A 19,137-nucleotide genomic window follows, 5' to 3' on the forward strand; every position below is an offset into this window, starting at 1 on the left:
CTCACAAGATAAAACCCAAGCAATGCTTATTATTCTAAACAACTTTGCTGTTGCAAGAAAATTCCTAAATCCGAGTGAATACATTAGTGCAACATCAACTTCATGTTTTGGGCATTTCTGAATCTATAAAAATTAGCTGTATGTCAATGCAGAAAAAATACATAAAATACAGCAATTACGGGCTCACTTGTGGTAAATTTGTAGGGAAAGATACAGGGATGGATGCATTTAAACATATTTTAATGTATTTCAAAGTAAAGTTGATACACCCAGGACAAGACTAAAAGTGGACTTTCTTTTGTATAAGCTGAAACAAAACAAAGGGGAACTCTTGGGGGAAGATGAGACCAGGAATGAAATACAATTAAAGTAATAAGAAACAGTTACATGTTAGAAATCATACAAACTAGAAAATGTAGCCTCCTAAAGAACTGCATATTAATTAATTATTATAAATAGCAACTAACTGAAAGAGGTTCTACCTTGAACATTGTTTATTGGACCTAAGTATACTTCTAAATAAGTGGTATACAGCAAGCAAAAGCCAAGCAAAAAGAGAGATTCTTCTCACCTACTGTATAAAATTCTAGGTAAAATATTGGCAGTTTAATCCAAAGTCCCCAGATGCTCTGTGTCTTACAATCAATGTTTTCCAGTTTGCTTCACTGGCACCATGAAGGACATTACCCTGACTCAGCTCACAAGATCAGAAATCAGATTAAACGTAGTTAAGCACCAATACAGGCAATTAAAACATACATGGGCAGTCCCCATTCCAAAGATTTTCCTGTACCTTTTGGTGCATTGATATGGAAATCCAAATTAAAAGGTCATAATAGTATATGTGAAAGACAGATTGCTAGGTGTGTTGCTGTACAGTACACTGCTACTCTGTGTGAGTTTATAGATGTTGTCATGAGTAAAGGTTTGAATTTTGTGGAATATACAGTATGGAAGAACAGAGCTATCAAGTTCAGTTTGTTGAACTTGGTAGTTTTTTTCAGGTTTGCATCATCATTTGGTGCACTTCTTCATATGTATACACTTTGGTTTGCAATGTTGATTAATGCAGAGCTTTTGCAAAAAAAAATACTTCGATAGATTGAATTTTTGCATATTGTATATTGTACATTTGCACAATATAGTTCATTAGTCATTAGTGTATACCACAAGTTACTCTCCTGTTTTGGTGATGTGGGACGATGGATAAGGAAATGTAATCTTCCTTTCCAGTAAATACAGTTCATTCACATTCAAGTGTGAACAAAATAGTTCCTTTTTCATTTATTTGATTTCTATACTCCAGAAGTCCATAGTGCATCTGTCCATGACCATCATCAACTGAAAATGCCAGCAATGTATACATTTTATTTCATTTATTAACTTAAAAATGTATTGACTGCGTGTGGACTTTAAATAAGTGGTTTAGCTTATTAATTTCCACATGTATATGGAACTAGCAAAGTGAAAACTGAGACCTCAATATTCCTTGAGTTGGGTGAAATTTCTAATCAATGCTTACATTTTATTTCTGTTTCTGGCTGCAGTGAAACAGAACAGTACTTATAATTCTATTTTATAAATGGGTGGACATGTCTGATGCTGTAAACACTATCTACTTGTAGAACAAGTATTCTCTCTACTCTCTTTAACACTGTACAAATGGAAAGAAACAAAGTTGTACAGACTGTTTACAGAATATAAAGATTGGCATAAGCTACAATTTACTGAGCATAATGTTTTACTTCATGAGCTCATTTAATTCTTATTAAATCCTACATAAAAATATATTGATGTGAATATTTAAACATTAATTCAATTGTCTTTCCTACCATATTCATCTGAATTATTTCTGCTTTCTCATCTAATTATTCCCACAAGTTATGCGAACCCAGTTTGAGTATTTAAATATCATAAATCAGATCCTAGATGATATACTCCACTTAGCGGTTTTGGCTTCCCTTTTTACAATTGTTCATCCTTAACATGAAAGGGTTAGACTTACAGTTCCTGTTTTACAGTTCTTTATATGAAATTTGTGTTTTGAAGAGTGCCATCATCATTAAAAAGAAGGCAGTTCTAGTTCTTGCCAGCTAACTTGAAAAGTTGACAGTACAAACTTGACACTTTCCTTGCCAAGTAAATGTCTCTGTGCAGCAGTCGGGAAATTTGGTTGTAAATCCCATTATTCCAACTTTGACACATGTTTACTTTGTGCTACCGTGTCACCTGCAAGCAAAAGAAAAGAGAAATGAGAGAATCATATGTATAAATATTGTTGCTGGTAATTGGTTTTTAAAACCTCTTCAGAAAGTTTAAATATGCAGAATGAAGATAAAACACATACAAAGATAAAACCAGTACATTATCCTCACAGACAGATCTTTGCAGGAGCATCTGAGAGAACCAATGGCTTGGGAAAGAGATGAATTTGAACCTGTTGACAAAATGTGGTGATGCTAGACGTGTTCCAGTAATAGGAGTAGTTCAACTGCAAATGGTTCAGTCACAGAAGTCCAGTTTTGACCTTTGTGCAGGCTTTCAAACTGCTAAGTAGGCAAGAGTTGGGGCAGGAATGGGAGTGTAAAGGAGTGAAGTCCCGTTCCTGCCCCAGCTCCTGCCGAACTAGCAGTTCGAAAGCATGCAAATACTAATAGATTAATGGGTACCACTTTGGTGGGAAGGTAACAGAATTCCATGGCATATAATCATGCGGGCCTCATGACCACAGAAAATGCCTAAAGACAATGTGGGTTTCCTTATCTAAGAAACAAAGATGAGAACCATGAACTAGTCGGACATGATAGGACAAGGAAACCTGCAAATGCAGTTTGTGTGTTGAGAGGATGTAATGACCTATAAATGATGTGCCATGAACTTCTCTTTTCCTACTTTTCCCATTTTCAATTTTGAAGGAAAGCAATGAACAACTTCCAATCCTGGTTTTCAGTGAATTGTAAAAGAACCAGGGTGGTGCAGTGGTTAGAATGCAGTGTTGCAGGCTAATTCTGCCGACTGCCAGCAGTTCAATTCTGACCAGTTCAAGGTTGACTCAGCCTTCCATTCTTCAGAGGTGGGTAAAATGAGGACCCAGATTGTTGGGGGCAATATGCTGACTCTGTAACTGTTTAGAGAGGGCTGTAAAGCACTATGAAGTTGTATATAACTGTAAGTGCTACTACTATTGTTAATTGTACTTTGAAATTTGTGGTCCATATGGCAATCTGTTTTGGGGAAATGCTCATTTTGTTCTCAAGACAACACCTGTAGTTAGAATCAAAGGTGTTTGGGGATTCTTTACAAGCCCTTCTTTCTAGAGTTTCACAAAATACTGAGTACTTGTGACAATACTGTGTTTATTGCTTTTCCTCTATTTTTCAGAAAGTGGGATCCATTGAGTGTTTTGGAATTTACAGATGGAGTTTCAAAGTCTGTGTTGCTTTTGATGGGTATCATTTTACACTGTGAATTTTCCTTCAGCTAAAAGGACATTGGGAATATAAATCTATATTTACAAACACAAATTGTTCATAAGTAAATTTCATGTTTTATTTCATTGCTTTTTTTCAGTTTACATGGCCATACATCTGAGGTTTATGGCTCGGGGGTTAACAATTTTGAATAGTATAAAATCATAACAAAAACAGAAAAACAAAAAAAAAACACAATCACAAAACCACTGGAATACAAAACAATCCCATCAATCACAAATAAATGTAAGCAATGCACAGGCTCAGGCCACCTCCTGATCTTTAGGCCTAGTGGGGAAGCTAAGCTTTTAAGGCCTTACTAATTAAGGTCAAGACCAATCTGATCTCCAGTGTATGATGTTCCAAAGGATGGGTGCCATGACAGAAAATGTTCCCTTTCTGGACCCAACCATATTGCATTCATTAGAAGAGAGAATCTGAAAGATAATTAGGGGACTGGAGACTAAAACATATGAAGAACGGTTGCAGGAATTGGGTATGTCTAGTTTAATGAAAAGAAGGACTAAGGGAGACATGATAGCAGTGTTCCAATATCTCAAGGGTTGCCACAAAGAAGAGGGAGTAAAACTATTCTCCAAGGCACCTGAGGGTAGAACAAGAAGCAATGGGTGGAAACTGATCAAGGAGAGAAGCAACCTAGAACTGAGAAGAAATTTCCTGACAATTAGAACAATTAATCAGTGGAACAACTTGCCTCCAGAAGTTGCGAATGCCCCAACACTGGAAGTCTTTAAGAAGATGTTGGATAGCCATTTGTCTGAAATGGTATAGGGTTCCCTACCTAGGCAGGGGGTTGGACTAGAAGACCTCCAAGGTCCCTTCCAACTCTGCTATTGTATTGTATTGAACATTTTCTGCCAGAGCTAGTGGGATGGGTAGAAATAGTGGGGATAGAGGTGGTTTCTCACATAACCTGACCCCATTTTGTCCTTTTGAAATAAAAGCCTACTATGATGCTGTTTTGTAACCCTGAAGATTTTAAAGAGGTGATTTATCCAATCACCATTTGTCTGAAATGGTACCAGGTTCTCTGTTTGAACATGGGATTGGACTAGAAGACCTCCAAGGTCCCTTTTAACTCTTCTGTTATTCTAATTCAACAAGAGCTAAAGCAAGAGTTCCCAATCAGTAATAGTGGTTGAACTCTGAAGTGAACTGCAAGTGCTCCATAGCACAGGGGCATTTCTCTTAATAGCTCAAACCTTGCAAATAGCAAATACTGGGAGATTTCAAGCAAGAATACTGACAACTCAATGCTTGACGTGCTTCAATTAAAAGTCACACATCCATTTTTCCTGAAGATTGACAACCTATGAACGTCATCTAGGGTAATGGCCCCCAACCTTTTTGCCTTTGCGGACCAGCGGGGCAGGGGGGGAGGGAGTAGAAGGAATGGTTCCTTGTGAATATCAGGCACTTGTGCACACAGCTCCATTCGCTCAAGTAGCATGTGTGTGTGCCTGCTGCTTACACAAGTAGAGCTGCATGCACACGTGTGCGCTCGCCTGCCACTTGGACAGCCTGGTTCTGAATGGGCCACAGCCCAGGGGTTGGGGACACCTGATCTAGGCAGATCATATATAATATTGACCCTGGTCTTCAAAATATTTCATGAAAGGAGTGTACATGAAGAAAATGGTCCCAATAAAGGGAAGGTAGGTAACAGCAGAGTTAAAAGATTGGTAGGACTCTCTGGAATCAGAGAGAAAAAGAACTTTATTCAGATTCTTAGGTAAATGCTGACAAAAGATAAGGAATATTCAAAAGCTTTTAGTTTGTTTCAGATAACTACCTTGGACTTTAAGCTTTCACAATACATTTTATGCACATTTTGAAACAGCTCAGTTAGTTATGCTTACTGAATGTAAACAATAAAGTACATTCCATTTATTTTTATTTAGTTTTATTTAGTCCTTTCAAAACTGGCTTATGTGTGTGCTAGAATTCATCTTGTCCAAACAGTTATTGTAGCTATTAACAACATGCAAAAGCATCATTAGCCTTGGTTTTGTAAATGCTTTTCTTTTTCTTTTTCTCATCAAATGATTTTTTCAGCACTGCTCCACAGTACAGCTGAGAGGAATAAGTTTCTTTTAAAGAAGCTGAAGCCTTGCTGGATAAAAGCTTTGAGTGACTTTTCAAATACCTAATCATTTATAAGGAGATTTTCATGCATTATACTGAGAATAATGTTCTCATTTCCCTCTCATCCCTGTAAACACCAAAGCTTTCACTCCATGGTGGGCTGCTGCTGGTTCGGACCAGTTTGGGTGAACTGGTAGTTCTGATGATCAGTTGGCCCCGCCCACCCACACCCACACCCACCCTATCCTGTCCTATATTTCCTTCTTTCTGGCTCAGCTGATTTGTGCAGCGCAGCTGATTTCCGACCCTCCACTGTTCTACTTACCGGGGCTGCCTTAGAAGGTGCTTACTGAGGTTCAAATGGCTGTATTTTACATGTTGCGACAAGTGCGTTAAGCAAGTGTGCACACAATCACCAAATCGGTTGTTAAACTGGTTTCAGCCCACCCGTTTTCACTGTTTATGGCACAATCGGTATAATCAATATACAAAGTGGATGCTCACTCTGTCCGTGTTTCACATGGAGGTTAATCATTAACCATCTTCTAACTAGTTTTAAAATTAATACTGCATAAAGTATATCAATATTAACTTTTGTATCATCATCGGAGTTTGAATACTTTCATAAAACTGGTTACTGGCATTAACTGGTTGTGAGGGCTTGTCCTCATTTTTTCTTGAGTAAATTCATTATTAAATGGGCCCTATTTTAACCAAGTTTTGGAAATCCTATGTGGTGTAATTTCTGAACCTGTACACCAGGGCTGTCAAACTGAAGGCCCGTTGGCCAGAGCTGGCCTGCAGGATGTTTAGATCCGGTTGCCCTGGAAATAGCGAAGGATCAGCTTGGGGTGTCTCTACCATCAAAAATTGAGCTTGCAAGGGCTGCACGCAGCCCGCCCTAGCTGCGTTTTCACTGGCAGATGGTTGCAGAAGGCCATTGCAGCAGAAAACAGAGCTCAGGATCCTGTTTTTGCTGAGCGCTCGGGCCACTAGAGGTGCCGACACAAGTGATGTTGAGTTGGCTATGCCCATCCTGGCCACATCCACCCCAGCCCCTTGAGGTCAAACATAATCCTGATGTGGCCCTCAATGAAATTGAGTTTGATACCCTTGCTGTACATCATGGAGATATTATCCACAATCTAAATAGTTATTCATATTTCAATCTGCTGACAATGGTACTTGGTTTCTGGATTATGATTCCCCATTGACCAAGGGATACTCACACCAAGTTTTATATTAGAGTTTGTTCAGCTACTCTCAGAAATATCCAAGTTGTACCAACTCCTGCAACTTGCATATAAGGGGTTTCTTCTATGTGCCCTGATGATTCTGAATAGATAAATGTTAAGACTTGTGCAGGCACTTTGGGCAACCAAAGAATGATGATATCTACCCTGATAATATTCAGGATATTTATAATTACAAAAAAAATTAAGTACCAAGAGCCCAAATTGATACTTCTCTGGGGCAGAGACCTTGAGAGGCATGGAATAGTGACTACATCTATTCACAGCATCACCCTCTGTGACATTCAACATGCTAATAAATAGATTTCCTCATCCATGATACTCAACAAGTGTAGAATAAATTACTTCTCAACTGCATTAGGGTTTGCTCAATTAAGGGACTTGCTCATCGTTTTATTGTAGATGTTTGCAACTGTTCCTTGAATAGAATAGAATAGAATAGAACAGAACGGAATGGAATAACAGAGTTAGGAGACACCTTGGAGGTCTTCTAGTCCAACCTCCTACTTAGGCAAGAAACAGTATACCATTTCAGACAAATGGTTGTCCAATCTCTTAAAAACTTCCAATGTTGGAGCAGTCACAACTTCTGGAGGCAAGCTGTTCCACTGATTAATTGTTCTAACTGTCAGGAAATTTCTCCTTAGTTCTAGGGTGCTTCTCTCCTTGATTAATTTCCACCCATTGCTTCTTATTCTACCCTCAGGTGTTTTGGAGAATAGCTTGACTCAAGTGGCAACCCCTGAGATATTGGAACACTGCTATCATGTCTCCCCTAGTCCTTCTCTTCTTAAACTAGACAAACCCAGTTCCTGCAACCGTTCTTCATATGTTTTAGTCTCCAGTCCTCTAATCATCTTTGTTGCTCTTCTCTGCACTCTTTCTAGAGTCTCCACATCTTTTTTACATCGTAGCGACCAAAACTGGATGCCTTGTAAAAGACAGCAATATCTTTTACTGTATGTGTGATAAGCAAAATATCACATAGTATTTTAACCTTTGGGTGTTGCTGTTGTTGTTATTTGGTGTAGATGTATCAGGAAACTGACAGTTTTATTTTCGGATCTTTTCCTAGGTATGGAATTTGCCTTTTAAGTGACATGATATATTTTATTTTTATTTATTTATTCAAATTTATTAGTCCAATTCCAATGAATAGAAAATTAAGATAAAAAACATAAAACAGATAAAAACATGAAATCAAACAGACAATCCAGACTGAAATAATCTTACAGACATTAAAAATCAAACAAGATCCTAGACAAACAATAGTACATCAACCCAAGGCCTGGGACCAAAGACAGGTTTTCTGGAACTCCAGAAAAAGAGGGTGACATACTGATCTCTGTGGACATGCTATTTTAGAGCGGAATGGGACAACTCACTATGGCCAACTTGCTATGGACAGCTCACTGCAACCAACTCGCCACAGCCAACCTGCCATGGTACAACTCATGATGGCCAATTCGCCACAGGATAACTCTCCTTGGGACAATTTAACAATTCAATTTAATTATTTAAAATAAGAAAAAAAAATATGTTAATTTTTTTCATTCACATTCACAAATGTGAATTAAAACTTGCTTAGCTTATGTATATATTGCTGACCATCAGATTTACAATGCTATTTTTTTTTACATAACTTGGACAAACCCTTTAAGGTTTTTTTTTGGCATTTTATATCTTAAATGCACTTATGTGAATTAATTAATAGTAATTTGGACTTTAAATTTGGTTAAAAACCCATAATATAAAAAAATACCAAAAATTTTAAAAAATGATAAATTTGAAGACAATTTTTCATGTTGTGGCAAATCACGACGTCTAGGAGTTTTTTCAATATTTTGTTTTCAGCACACCAAAATACATGGAAATTAGATGAAAATAATCAAACAGCTTTTTAGTCGCAGACCTGTGAAATATATAGAAATGTACATTCAACTGCACTTCCATGCATTGTTCCATTATCTGGATATTGTATACATGCTGATAAGGAGATGGGGGCTGATCTTCCTTGCCTGTTCTTTTGCACAATCCAGTTGGAAGACCCTCTTAGGCCACTGAGTCCTGCTCTATGCAAGATTTCAGATCAAAAAGCCCAAGAGAGAGACTTTCTTCTTTAAAAATTTAAAACACAGCACCTGCCATCCAAGATAAAAATCTTTCTGACAACGTGCAGGTGTATTATGCTGTGGTCTTCTATTCTGGTTGGTAAGATATGACTGTCCTGCTGGAGCTTGGAGGTCAGCCAACTTACAAAATATTGGCCAGGGAAGTAGTAATCCTTCTGCGTGCTTTCACTTAAGCCATGAATTTTTGAGCTACTGGAACTCACCTTTAATTGTAAGTGCAAAAGATGGGGAGCAGAATACTTGTTATCCTTATGAGTTTTACCTCCTCTACTGTCCATTTATCTTCTATCTATAAAGAGGTCTGTTTGTTTCTCTATGGATCTGTTTGGAGAGGTGCTTTTTGCTAATGAGCTGCTTCTGTTCTCTTAGTTAGCACAGAAGAGATCTGAGCCAGTTCATTCACCGTTATACCCTACACGAATTCACAGTATGAAAGGAAGCTTAACGTCTTATCTGAATATCCCTGCCCCTTGTTTTTTCTCTCCCAGCGAAAAGCATACTGAGACACCAAGAAGAAAAATGGGGAAAAAAAGCCTCATCACAGGCAAATTAGCAAATTAAAGATACTTGCAGCACCTTTGGGTGCAATGCCAACCCATTATGATCAAAGTGAGCTTTGCCATTGACTTCACTGGGGCGCAGATTGCACACTCGGGGCTCTCTTCTTTGAAGAGGGGAGTTAATAGCTTGTTACTTTAATGAAGCAAAGCCAGTTTAAAGGCACTCCCGGGTGCTAATTCAGCACAGTAGTTAATCTCAAACTGTAGATGTGCACAAAAGACCAAATCAGACTTGGAATCTAGATTCACCCTTGTGGAGGAGGAGAAACTCCTTATTCTCATTTGCATTCTATGTAAATGAGCATTCAGCCGGTTCTATCCGGTGCGGGCAAACCGGTAGCGGTGGGAGGCTCTGCCCATCTGCCCGGACATCATCACATCCCGTTTTTTACGCTTTGTGTATGCGTGCATACTAATATTTACAAACCGGTAGAGAAGGTAAGTTGATTTCACCTCTGCTTTGGCCCCTGCATGGACATTTTTTTCTTTAGTTTGTATTGGTTTCTGGCGACTTCCCAAAGTGTTTTAATCACATGTCCAACTGCAGGAGAGGCTACTTGTGATGTCTCATTGCTCCACCCAGTCTGAATAATAAGTGGGCTTGAAACCGTTATGATTTTCATTGTCGTCTTACCTTACGTGTGCGAACAACTCATATGCTTGCCCTTCCCCCTGTTATGCTTTGAGTCTCTTAGCCTGTTATCATTCTTTTTTATGGCTTACACTTCAAATCAGCTTAGAAAGACTTGAATGAATAACCCAGGGTGGCATATACAGCAGGCTCTAGTAATACTGACTCATACTCTTATCGCCATGAATTTGAACATGACCTTATTATCTCACTCTACATGGGGCTTGAAGACAACCTAAAAGCCGTCCCAGATGGAAGAAGCACTGCCTTCCTGCAGACAGATGAGAGGTCTTATTGTAAAATGATACCAATGCTGCGTGAGTGTCGGTGATCTGATCCAAGTAGAATCTGCTTATCTACTACATATGGGCGAAGAAGGCATGTTGCAAAAGTTAACTTCCTGGGATAAGATTATTTTATCTCCAAAGGTCAGAATAGCTCTCTCCCTATTGATGGGTTTTTAAGTCTATAAAGATGGCCCTCTTTATACAGCATTCAGGGTATAAGGCACCAGCACAGATGGCAGATGTCTAACGCACGGTTTTAAGACTGGTTACTTTTGTGGAACGACGGAGGTATTTTTATTATGAACTTTAAAATACGAGGACCAAATGATGTGCATGATAGTGTTTGTGGTTTTACTATTTGGGTTGTTTTTATTAGATTGTGAACTGCCTTGAATCTTGAATGGAACCAGCATAAATTGATAGAAGTAAACTAACAGAAGTACCCAGGTGAAATCAATAGCATTTTCACCTGTATAAAAGAATTTTTCTTTGTCCCTCTTTCCACTCAGATTTCCAGAACAGGCTTATTCTTTCTTTTCAGATCATACATTCCAAAAAAAATTAATTTTCATCTGAGTAATCTCTGATCTTCTGGCACTGGTACAACAGGGGGCACCTCACACCTCTCATTTTGTAGCAGAATATATTGCATCTGCACCTTTTTTTCAAGCTAGCAGAGTTTTCAGCTTGTGAATAGTGACAGTAACCTCTGCATCAAAGCAAACTTCAACAGGTTTCTGAAAGCTGAAGTTTAAATCAATATCAGATGACCAATACAAATCGGATTGAAAATTTCAGCTGGTGTTTTATAATAAAGGCCTACAGCAGAGTTATGCCATGTGTGTGTCTTAGACAGAACCCATACTATATCCAGTAGAATTTATCTTCAGGTCAGTTTGCCTAGAATCAGCATCCTATTTTCAAGCAGGCCAGATCAGAGCTAAGTTCAAATAATTATAATCAAATATTCCTCCATTGAGCCCTTTATGGCTACCATGAGCTTCTCACATATCTTAGCAGCGTCGTCGTGTGTCGTCCCCCCCATCTCCTCTTTTTTAATTTGAGACGGTGAAAAGTGAATCCACAAAGTCCTGAATGCCCAGCCTTTTATTTAGTTACCTTAATTAAAAAACATCTCACTTAAGCTTGGATCCAAGAATTTGGTTTGTCTCTTGGAAGTTCTCTGGCTAACTGGGATGGATCAGTATTAAGGCAAATAGTTCCTTTTTAAGACTTAACCATTTAGACCAACATTAGTGAGTTAGTGATTGCAGTCACATGCTCTCCAATATACGTGCAATGCTTTTGTGAACATGGACTGCCCCATTTATTTCAAAGTAGAAAATGCATGCTTACATGTGAATGCATGCACCATCTTTTTTTTAATTTAACCTAAAGTGACTTCTGGACTATAAGCACTTTGAAGCTCCTTCTTCAGCAAATTACTCACACTGATGGACACACTCTCCCAACCCCACATTTCCATGGTTGAAAACGGTAATCTTCCCTTATTGCCCCTATATGAGCAATCATGCTTTTCAAAGTACCAAATTTTTCAGACTATAAGAAGCACCAGAGTATAAAACACACTAAGATTTTGAAGAAGAAAACAAGGAAAAAAATAGTTTTTGCCCTCCCTGGCCCCCAGGAACTCTGCAGGCCTCCCAAACCCTCTGGGCATCCTATTTTTGAGAAAAATGGGCCCATTTTTGGCTTCCCAAACCCCCCACGCATCCCGTTTTGCCCTTCCCAGCCCCCAGGAGCACTCTGCATGCCTCCCAAACCTTCTGTGTGAAAAACAGGGCCATGTTTGGTGAAAATGGGATCTGCGGGGTGGGGTTTCGGGAGGCCAAAAATGGCAGTATTTGGTGTATAAGACGTACCAACATTCCCACCCTCTTTTGGAGTTGGGGGAGTTTTATGAGTTTTTTTTTATGAGTTTTATTGAACACTTATAGGCCGCCCTTTTCCCTGAGGGGACTCAGGGCGGCTTACAATAATGAGGGAGGGGAGTGCAAGACAAGACATAAAAAAAAATGTGAGTGTGTCTTATACTCCGAAATGTACGGGTATTTTGGTATCACGATCAAAGCTTCCATTTTGTAGGAAATAAAAGTTTGTTGCACAAAAAGGAAAAAGACTTTTCAGAGTTCATGCATATTCCTTAGCTTGCCACGTTTTATGTGCCTTATGCTTTAAATTTAACGCAGGCTTAAGCTGTCGGGAAGGTTTGAAAGCCCATCCTTTACATTCATCTCTGTATAAGAATGAAAAATATCAGTATCAAAAGCAAAGCGTGATTCTAAGTACTGTGAGGCAAAACCAACCAGGTGTTTTAGGAGAGAAGCATTTTTTCCCCTCAATTGACAAGCTAGTCTTGGTTTTATCTATATATTTAGCAAGTTGGCAAACAAATCACAGAGTGCCGTCAGCCTGCTTAGTTGTCAATTCTTCTTCTTTATAGCCTACGTTTATACATCTCCAGTTTTCAGAGAGGTTTTACCTCAGGTTTTCAAATTTGGAATGAAAACATTCCAAAACAAGGACATTGAAACTACGGTTTGCACCTTGCTGGAAGGTCTGAGACCAATCACAAAATCCAAATGATCAATAAATGGCAATAAAGATATGCCCCCCCCCCAAAAAAGGACTCTTTGGTTTGAGCCTATTTGGGTTTGGGTTGTTGTTGTTTGCCATCAGCTTTAAAAATCTTGCAAATGTGTTGAATTTGTCCTCATGGACAGACTTGGCTCACCCAAGGTCCTCCTTATAAAGTCCTCAGGCTGATTTTGCTTTTGTTTTGTTTTGGCAGGAAAAGAGGGAGCAAATGTGTCTATTTCAAAACAAAGCACTGGCTTGGCAAAGGCAACTTGTACCCTTAAAGAGATTTAGGGCCACCAATTCTGCAGTTGGCAATATTGGCTAAGTTGGATGGGTGCTGAAGTGCAAAACCTGTTGAGGACATCAAATTGCTTATCCTACACTTGACTGTATCCATCTACTATTATGTTTTTTTAAGTCTCTAGAAGCTATAGAGATCCCTATGGAGATGATAACCAGGACTGGTTATTTAAAATAATCTCTATACTTTTGTAAAAAAATAAAAAAAAAATCAGGCGTACAGGAGACTTGATGATTGCCACAGAAAATATTCCACCTTCAGACATAGGACATAAAGATGGGACACTCATTGTGCACGTGTAGAGTTCTCCATCCCTTCCATACCAGTGACCTTGGCTGCACTGAAATACCAGACAATGATGTTGCGTGCATTGGTGAGAATTCTTGCTCTAGTATGACCCAAAAATCAAAGTCAATGAGTGGATACTGAGAGAAGGGCAGCATTAATGATTTGTGATGGGTGTCACTTTAAAAAAAGAAAGAAGCTGCAACCTCAGCGCAACCTTGAACTCAAGTATCAGTCTTTTACTTCTTTACTGTAAAAGACTGTCATTCATTCCTTATTATAGGAGGAACAGACCAGTGACTTTGGGGGGAAATTATGGTAATTAATAAAGACTGACCATACACTGCATGCCTTAATCTTCAGTAACTTAACTATTACAGGAGAGGAATTGCAGTCCCAAAAGACTGATGCAATATGCATGTCCCCTTCCCACAGAACTGGCACAAAGGTGAATGATCTTTGCATCTGTTGATGATCTGTATATGCGCACGGGCCTGTGCGCACCATATAGGTCTTTGTTGTAACAATTCCATGCTTAGTGCAGAAAATTATAAAAATGGAGGGAGATGTGACTTGATGTTCCACTTCTGAATTAAAATTGGAAAAGATTGGATTAGGACACAGTTCAGCAGGGATGTTTCCTTAGTACATAAAGCCTCTACCTCTGCTATTTGACCCATGGAGAAAAAACATAGTTTCCATATAATAGCATACATGATTTCCATCCTGGAGAGGGGTGGCAGCAAACTCTATTTCAAATTTAGATCTCAAGAAAACAAAGTTAAACTCTCCTTTCCCACTCCTTTCCCACAGAGTTGGAAGGGACCTTGGAGGTCTTCTAGTCCAACCCTCTGCTTAGGCAGGAAATCCTACACCACTTCAGACAAATGGTTATCCAACATCTTCTTTAAAATGTCCAGTGTTGGAGCATTCACAACTTCAGGAGGCAAGTTGTTCCACTGATTAATTGTTCTAACTGTCAGGAAATTTCTCCTTAGTTCTAGGTTGGCTGATTAGTTTCCACCCATTGCTTCTTTTCCTACCCTCAGGTGCTTTGGAGAATAGCTTGACTCCCTCTTCTTTGTGGCAGTATGATAATCTGGTTTCTCTTGTGCATCCTTTTTTTTAAGGTCAGCATAGCTCCTGATATTGGTCAGCTTGAGAGCAGGAAGTGAGGCCACTCATCCAATCACTTACCTTGGTTGTTTTAATTTTGTTTCCACTGCTGCATGACCAACCTGAGTAATCTGGAAGCACTTTACATTCTTCTCCTTCCAGACAAGGTTCCATATGACACCACCACTTCTGGATAACAATGGCAGCTGGAAAGCAAAAATGAAGTCATTTCAGAACAACATAGCAACAAATGGGAACCAGAAAATGCTGTTCGGAAGCAGCTAATAGCTACTGGATCTTCCCACCCTTGGCATCTCCAAATGTGTTGAATCTGCAGGCCAAAAATCACACTAGATAGGAACTCTGGGAGTTTCATTGCCAACACAACTGAAAGTCTATGGAAATTCTCAGTCATGCAGGTCATGGTTGTCCCAAAGGTGTTTTTCCTCCACCTTTTTTTCCCCAACTGGACTTTCTTGAAGACATATTTTTACTTGAAGACATTTCGCTTCTCATCCAAGTAACTTCTTCAGTTCTAATTAACTTGTGGGAAAAGGAAAAATCCTTTGAAGAGAACAAGATTCACATTCTTGACAGAGAGGACCACAAGCTTGAAAGAGGAGTCAAAAAAGCTATGGTGAAATTGAACAGAGACAGGGGAGCATGGCATCACCTATCTCTTACAGTGCAGTCCTTTCAGCAGTCCCACACTTTTTTGCACTCTGATTCAGGTGACTGGGGACACAAATTAATCCCAAGATGGTTTCAACAATAACTATCGGTGTTAGTTACTGGCTGACTGGGCCTCCTCCGAATTCCATCCGCCAGTCAATGTCGACTGGCGACTACACGGAGGAGAGCCTTTTCTGTTGCAGCTCCGACCCTGTGGAACGATCTCCCCGTTGAGATTCGTATCCTCACCACCATTCAGACCTTCCGCGCAGCCCTTAAGATCTGGCTCTCCCAGCAGGCCTGGGGATAGGTTCCCAATTTTACCCGCCCGAGTGTTGACTGTGGAATGCAAGTTGTGTTTTATTATTTTATTTTGTTCACTTATTGTTTGTTTTTGGTATTGCACTCCCTTCCCTGTGATTGTAAGCCGCCCTGAGTCCCCTCAGGGAGAAGGGCGGCCTATAAATCTTAATAAAATGTCTAAAAAAAAAAAAAGAGTATAAATCATTGCCACTCTCCACCGGTTAGTTAGAACTGAAGAAGCTTCTTGGATGAGAAGCGAAAAATTTTCAAGAAAAATCAAGAAATCAAATCCAGTTGCTGTTTGCAGAAAAGCATATTTGGGACAACACATCTGAAAAGTAATGGCCCTTGCTATATTATGAAATCAGTGTAAGGAAGGATAATAAATTGCAGTTCATTCAACAGATTCCAATGAGAATATCCTCACCCCCTACCTTCTAATCCACTTAATAACTAAGGTTCTCTTGACAAAACAAGATCCAAAATGTTAAATGCTAGGGAAAAAACATTTTAAAAACACATTTTAAAAAATCAATGTCAGTTAAAAACAACAAAACAGAAACAATATTTCTATGCACACAGAGAAATTGGCATTTTTATTTTATTTTCTTCTCCTGCTGAGTAGCCCCTGAGTAGCTGGAAATTGCTTCTGAAACTCTACATTTTTTTTCTTACAGTTGTTTGTGAAACAACAGTCAAGAATAAGTGCCTTAGGGAAGGGCGTCGAGGAAGTTGAGTCACCACAATTTCATGAATGAATTTTTAGGCCCAATTATTCTCATATGCATATCCTTAAGGACTTCCTCTAAGAGGCATTCTGTAAACAGTACCCCTCTTCTCACATCAAAAGGATCTTCAAAAAGAATTCACACATCTCACACATTTTTTCAATTCTCCAAGCTATGGATTGAAAGGAACTGAAATGTATGCATTTAATTATTGATATTTGTATTCTACTCTGGAGATTCTAAGCGGCCAAAATTCAGATAATCAGAAAGATTTAAAATATTTGAGACATTGGGTTGTTGTTGTTTTTAAAGATCTTTGTTCTGTGAAATAACAGGACCATTGGACTGCTCTGGAATTTGGACGTGGGTACATTCCATAGAGATGGGATAGCTGTTGAAAAGAGCTAATTCTTCTGTTCTTGATCCTACTGTGGAGGGATGCCTCAAGTTCAGAAGAATCCCTCATCACCTCAACACACTTTGCTGCTTTGGTTCTGCCAATGTGGAGTCCAGATCTGAACAAGGTGGAGTCCAGTGAGCAATTATATATAAAAAAATGTTTTATCTTTCATATCAACATAAAGAAAGACCTTATGAGCTGTCCTTACTTGCTGCTGCTGGATGACAATCTGCTGCTCATTCCCTACCCAGAACCTTTCCTATATCTGTGCAGTCAACATCTCTTTTTTTCCATGTTCTTCTCTCACCATGGACACAATCAGAGGTGGGTTTCACATAATTTTACTACTGATTCACCGCACACCAAAAATGTGAGCACATGCGCCTTCTGCACACTTTGCTCACACACGTGCCTTCCACACATATGCTTTGCCTCACACACACGCTTTCCATGCATGCACTTTGCTCACACATACGCTTTCCACACATGCGCTTTGCTCACAAGCACATGCCTTCCATGCATGTGCTTTGCTTGCATATGTGCCTCCCACGCATGTGTTCACATACGCTCCTTCCCCACATGCTCACAGCTTAGAAAAAGTGGCTAAATAGGACAGCATAGCACAGGTTGCTACTACCAGTTCACCTGAACCTAGCTGAACTGGCTGAATACTACCACTGGACACAATCCTAATTTTGCATTCCAGGGAAGTGGATAGATCTCTTTCCTCAACAAACCTCTGCCTCTTACTCAAAGATTGCAAGCTTATCACTTACTCTGGGTCTACCCATGACACACAATGACAAAATTCCAGGAGGGAGAGTGGCTAGTATTTGACAGTCTGATTTCCTCATCTGTAGGGGAAAGAGGTCTCTTAGCCAGCTATAAGAATTGCCTCCCATTTCCTCCTGTCCTTCCTTCCTTTCCTTTTGTGAATACTTTTAATAGAAGATGTCTTGGTTTCTACAAAGTACAACTTGCTCCAGCAAACATCTCATAAAAACAAATCCTCTGATTTAAGATTACAAACCTGGATCTAACCATTTCAGTAGGAGGAGTTGACTGAAATCAGGGCATGTTAATTCACATATTATCAGCAAATTCAATTTGCTGGAACTACATTGTGTATGTAGCTACACTTTTGATGTATGTGTATGTATATGGGATTCACTTACCTTCCCTACCGGTTCGCAAATGTGAGCGCGAGTGAGCGCTTGCTTCGCTTGTGCATGCCTCGTCTGCGCATGTGCACCACCCTCTGTACATGTGCAGTGCTCACGCATTATGTCAGGGTGGATTGGCGGAGCCTCCTGCAGCCATTGCTACCAATTCACCCAAACTGGAAAGAACCGGCTGAATAATACCTCTGCATGTATAACCCCCCTGTGAGATGAATTGGTTAGGGTTAGGTGAATTGGTCTCAGAGAGAGAGTGACTGGCACAAAGTCACCCAGCTGGCTTTCATGGCTAAGATGGGACTTAAACTCCCAATCTCCCTCTTTCTAGCCTGGTGTCTTAACTAGACCAAAATGGCTTTCCAGTTTATTATCCAGTTTACTCTACTATCCAGTTAGGGAGTTGAAGAAGAAAAGGATAAAATAAAATTTAAAAATACCACCATCAAAGCTGCAAATGAATGGTGATAGGCTTTTGTCTTACTCCCTTACTCCCCCCACCCTGTACTGGGAGGGAAAATTTAAATTGGTCTTGGACACGGATACTGCCATACAGAAAATATCTACAAGCTACTATAACTACTGATATTATTCCTACTTAAAGAGAATTCAAGGTAGCTTACTGTGATGTCTTTCAAATATTGGGTTTATTACAAGCTTGTGGTGTGTAGGTTGAGAGAGAAAGAGGGAGAGAGAGAGTGGCTCAAGGATACCCAGTGGTCATATGATAATTTGAAGCTACATTACCTTCAATCTAAGTCCTGAACACTAACCAATTTACTGTTTATGAAATGTGACTTATGAGTGCTGTTCCTACTTTTGATCTAAAATAGCTATATTGAAATCTATCCTTCATTATTAACCCATAACCCAAAAAGCTATTTTTGGGTTGTTCTTCAGAAAGTAGTACAAGGAAAGGACTTACCAAGCATATCACTCAAGTAAATTTTTAATGCAACTGAGTGGTTAAAATGCTGGTCTAGAAACCTGGAGACTGTGAGTTCTAGTTCTGCTTTAGGCATTAAGGCTGGCTGGGTGATTTTGGTCCAGTCACTCTTTTTCAGCCCAAATCACTTCAAAGCGTTGTTGTTATGGGAAAAATAGAAGGAAAGAGTAT

The 19,137-nt window shown here is 39.4% G+C and overlaps 1 protein-coding gene across 1 annotated transcript in view; it reads right to left on the reverse strand.

The window, feature by feature from the left end:
* Nucleotides 1-476: 476 nt before the first annotated feature.
* The window catches only part of TAFA4 (TAFA chemokine like family member 4), a 187,356-nt gene continuing 168,695 nt past the window's right edge, over nt 477-19,137 (reverse strand). Inside the window, exons 5-6 of the mRNA XM_087708856.1 lie at nt 14,824-14,948; nt 477-2,229 (exon numbers count right to left, since the gene is read on the reverse strand). Coding sequence (XP_087564982.1) covers nt 2,218-2,229; nt 14,824-14,948 — 137 coding nt within the window. The 3' untranslated portion in view covers nt 477-2,217. The remainder of the gene's footprint in view (nt 2,230-14,823; nt 14,949-19,137) is intronic.

The sequence above is a fragment of the Thamnophis sirtalis genome, unplaced genomic scaffold (assembly GCF_051295495.1).
Source record: "Thamnophis sirtalis isolate CommonGarterSnake01/CBP01778 unplaced genomic scaffold, rThaSir2_p1.2 scaffold_3, whole genome shotgun sequence".
Lineage (NCBI taxonomy): Eukaryota > Metazoa > Chordata > Lepidosauria > Squamata > Natricidae > Thamnophis > Thamnophis sirtalis.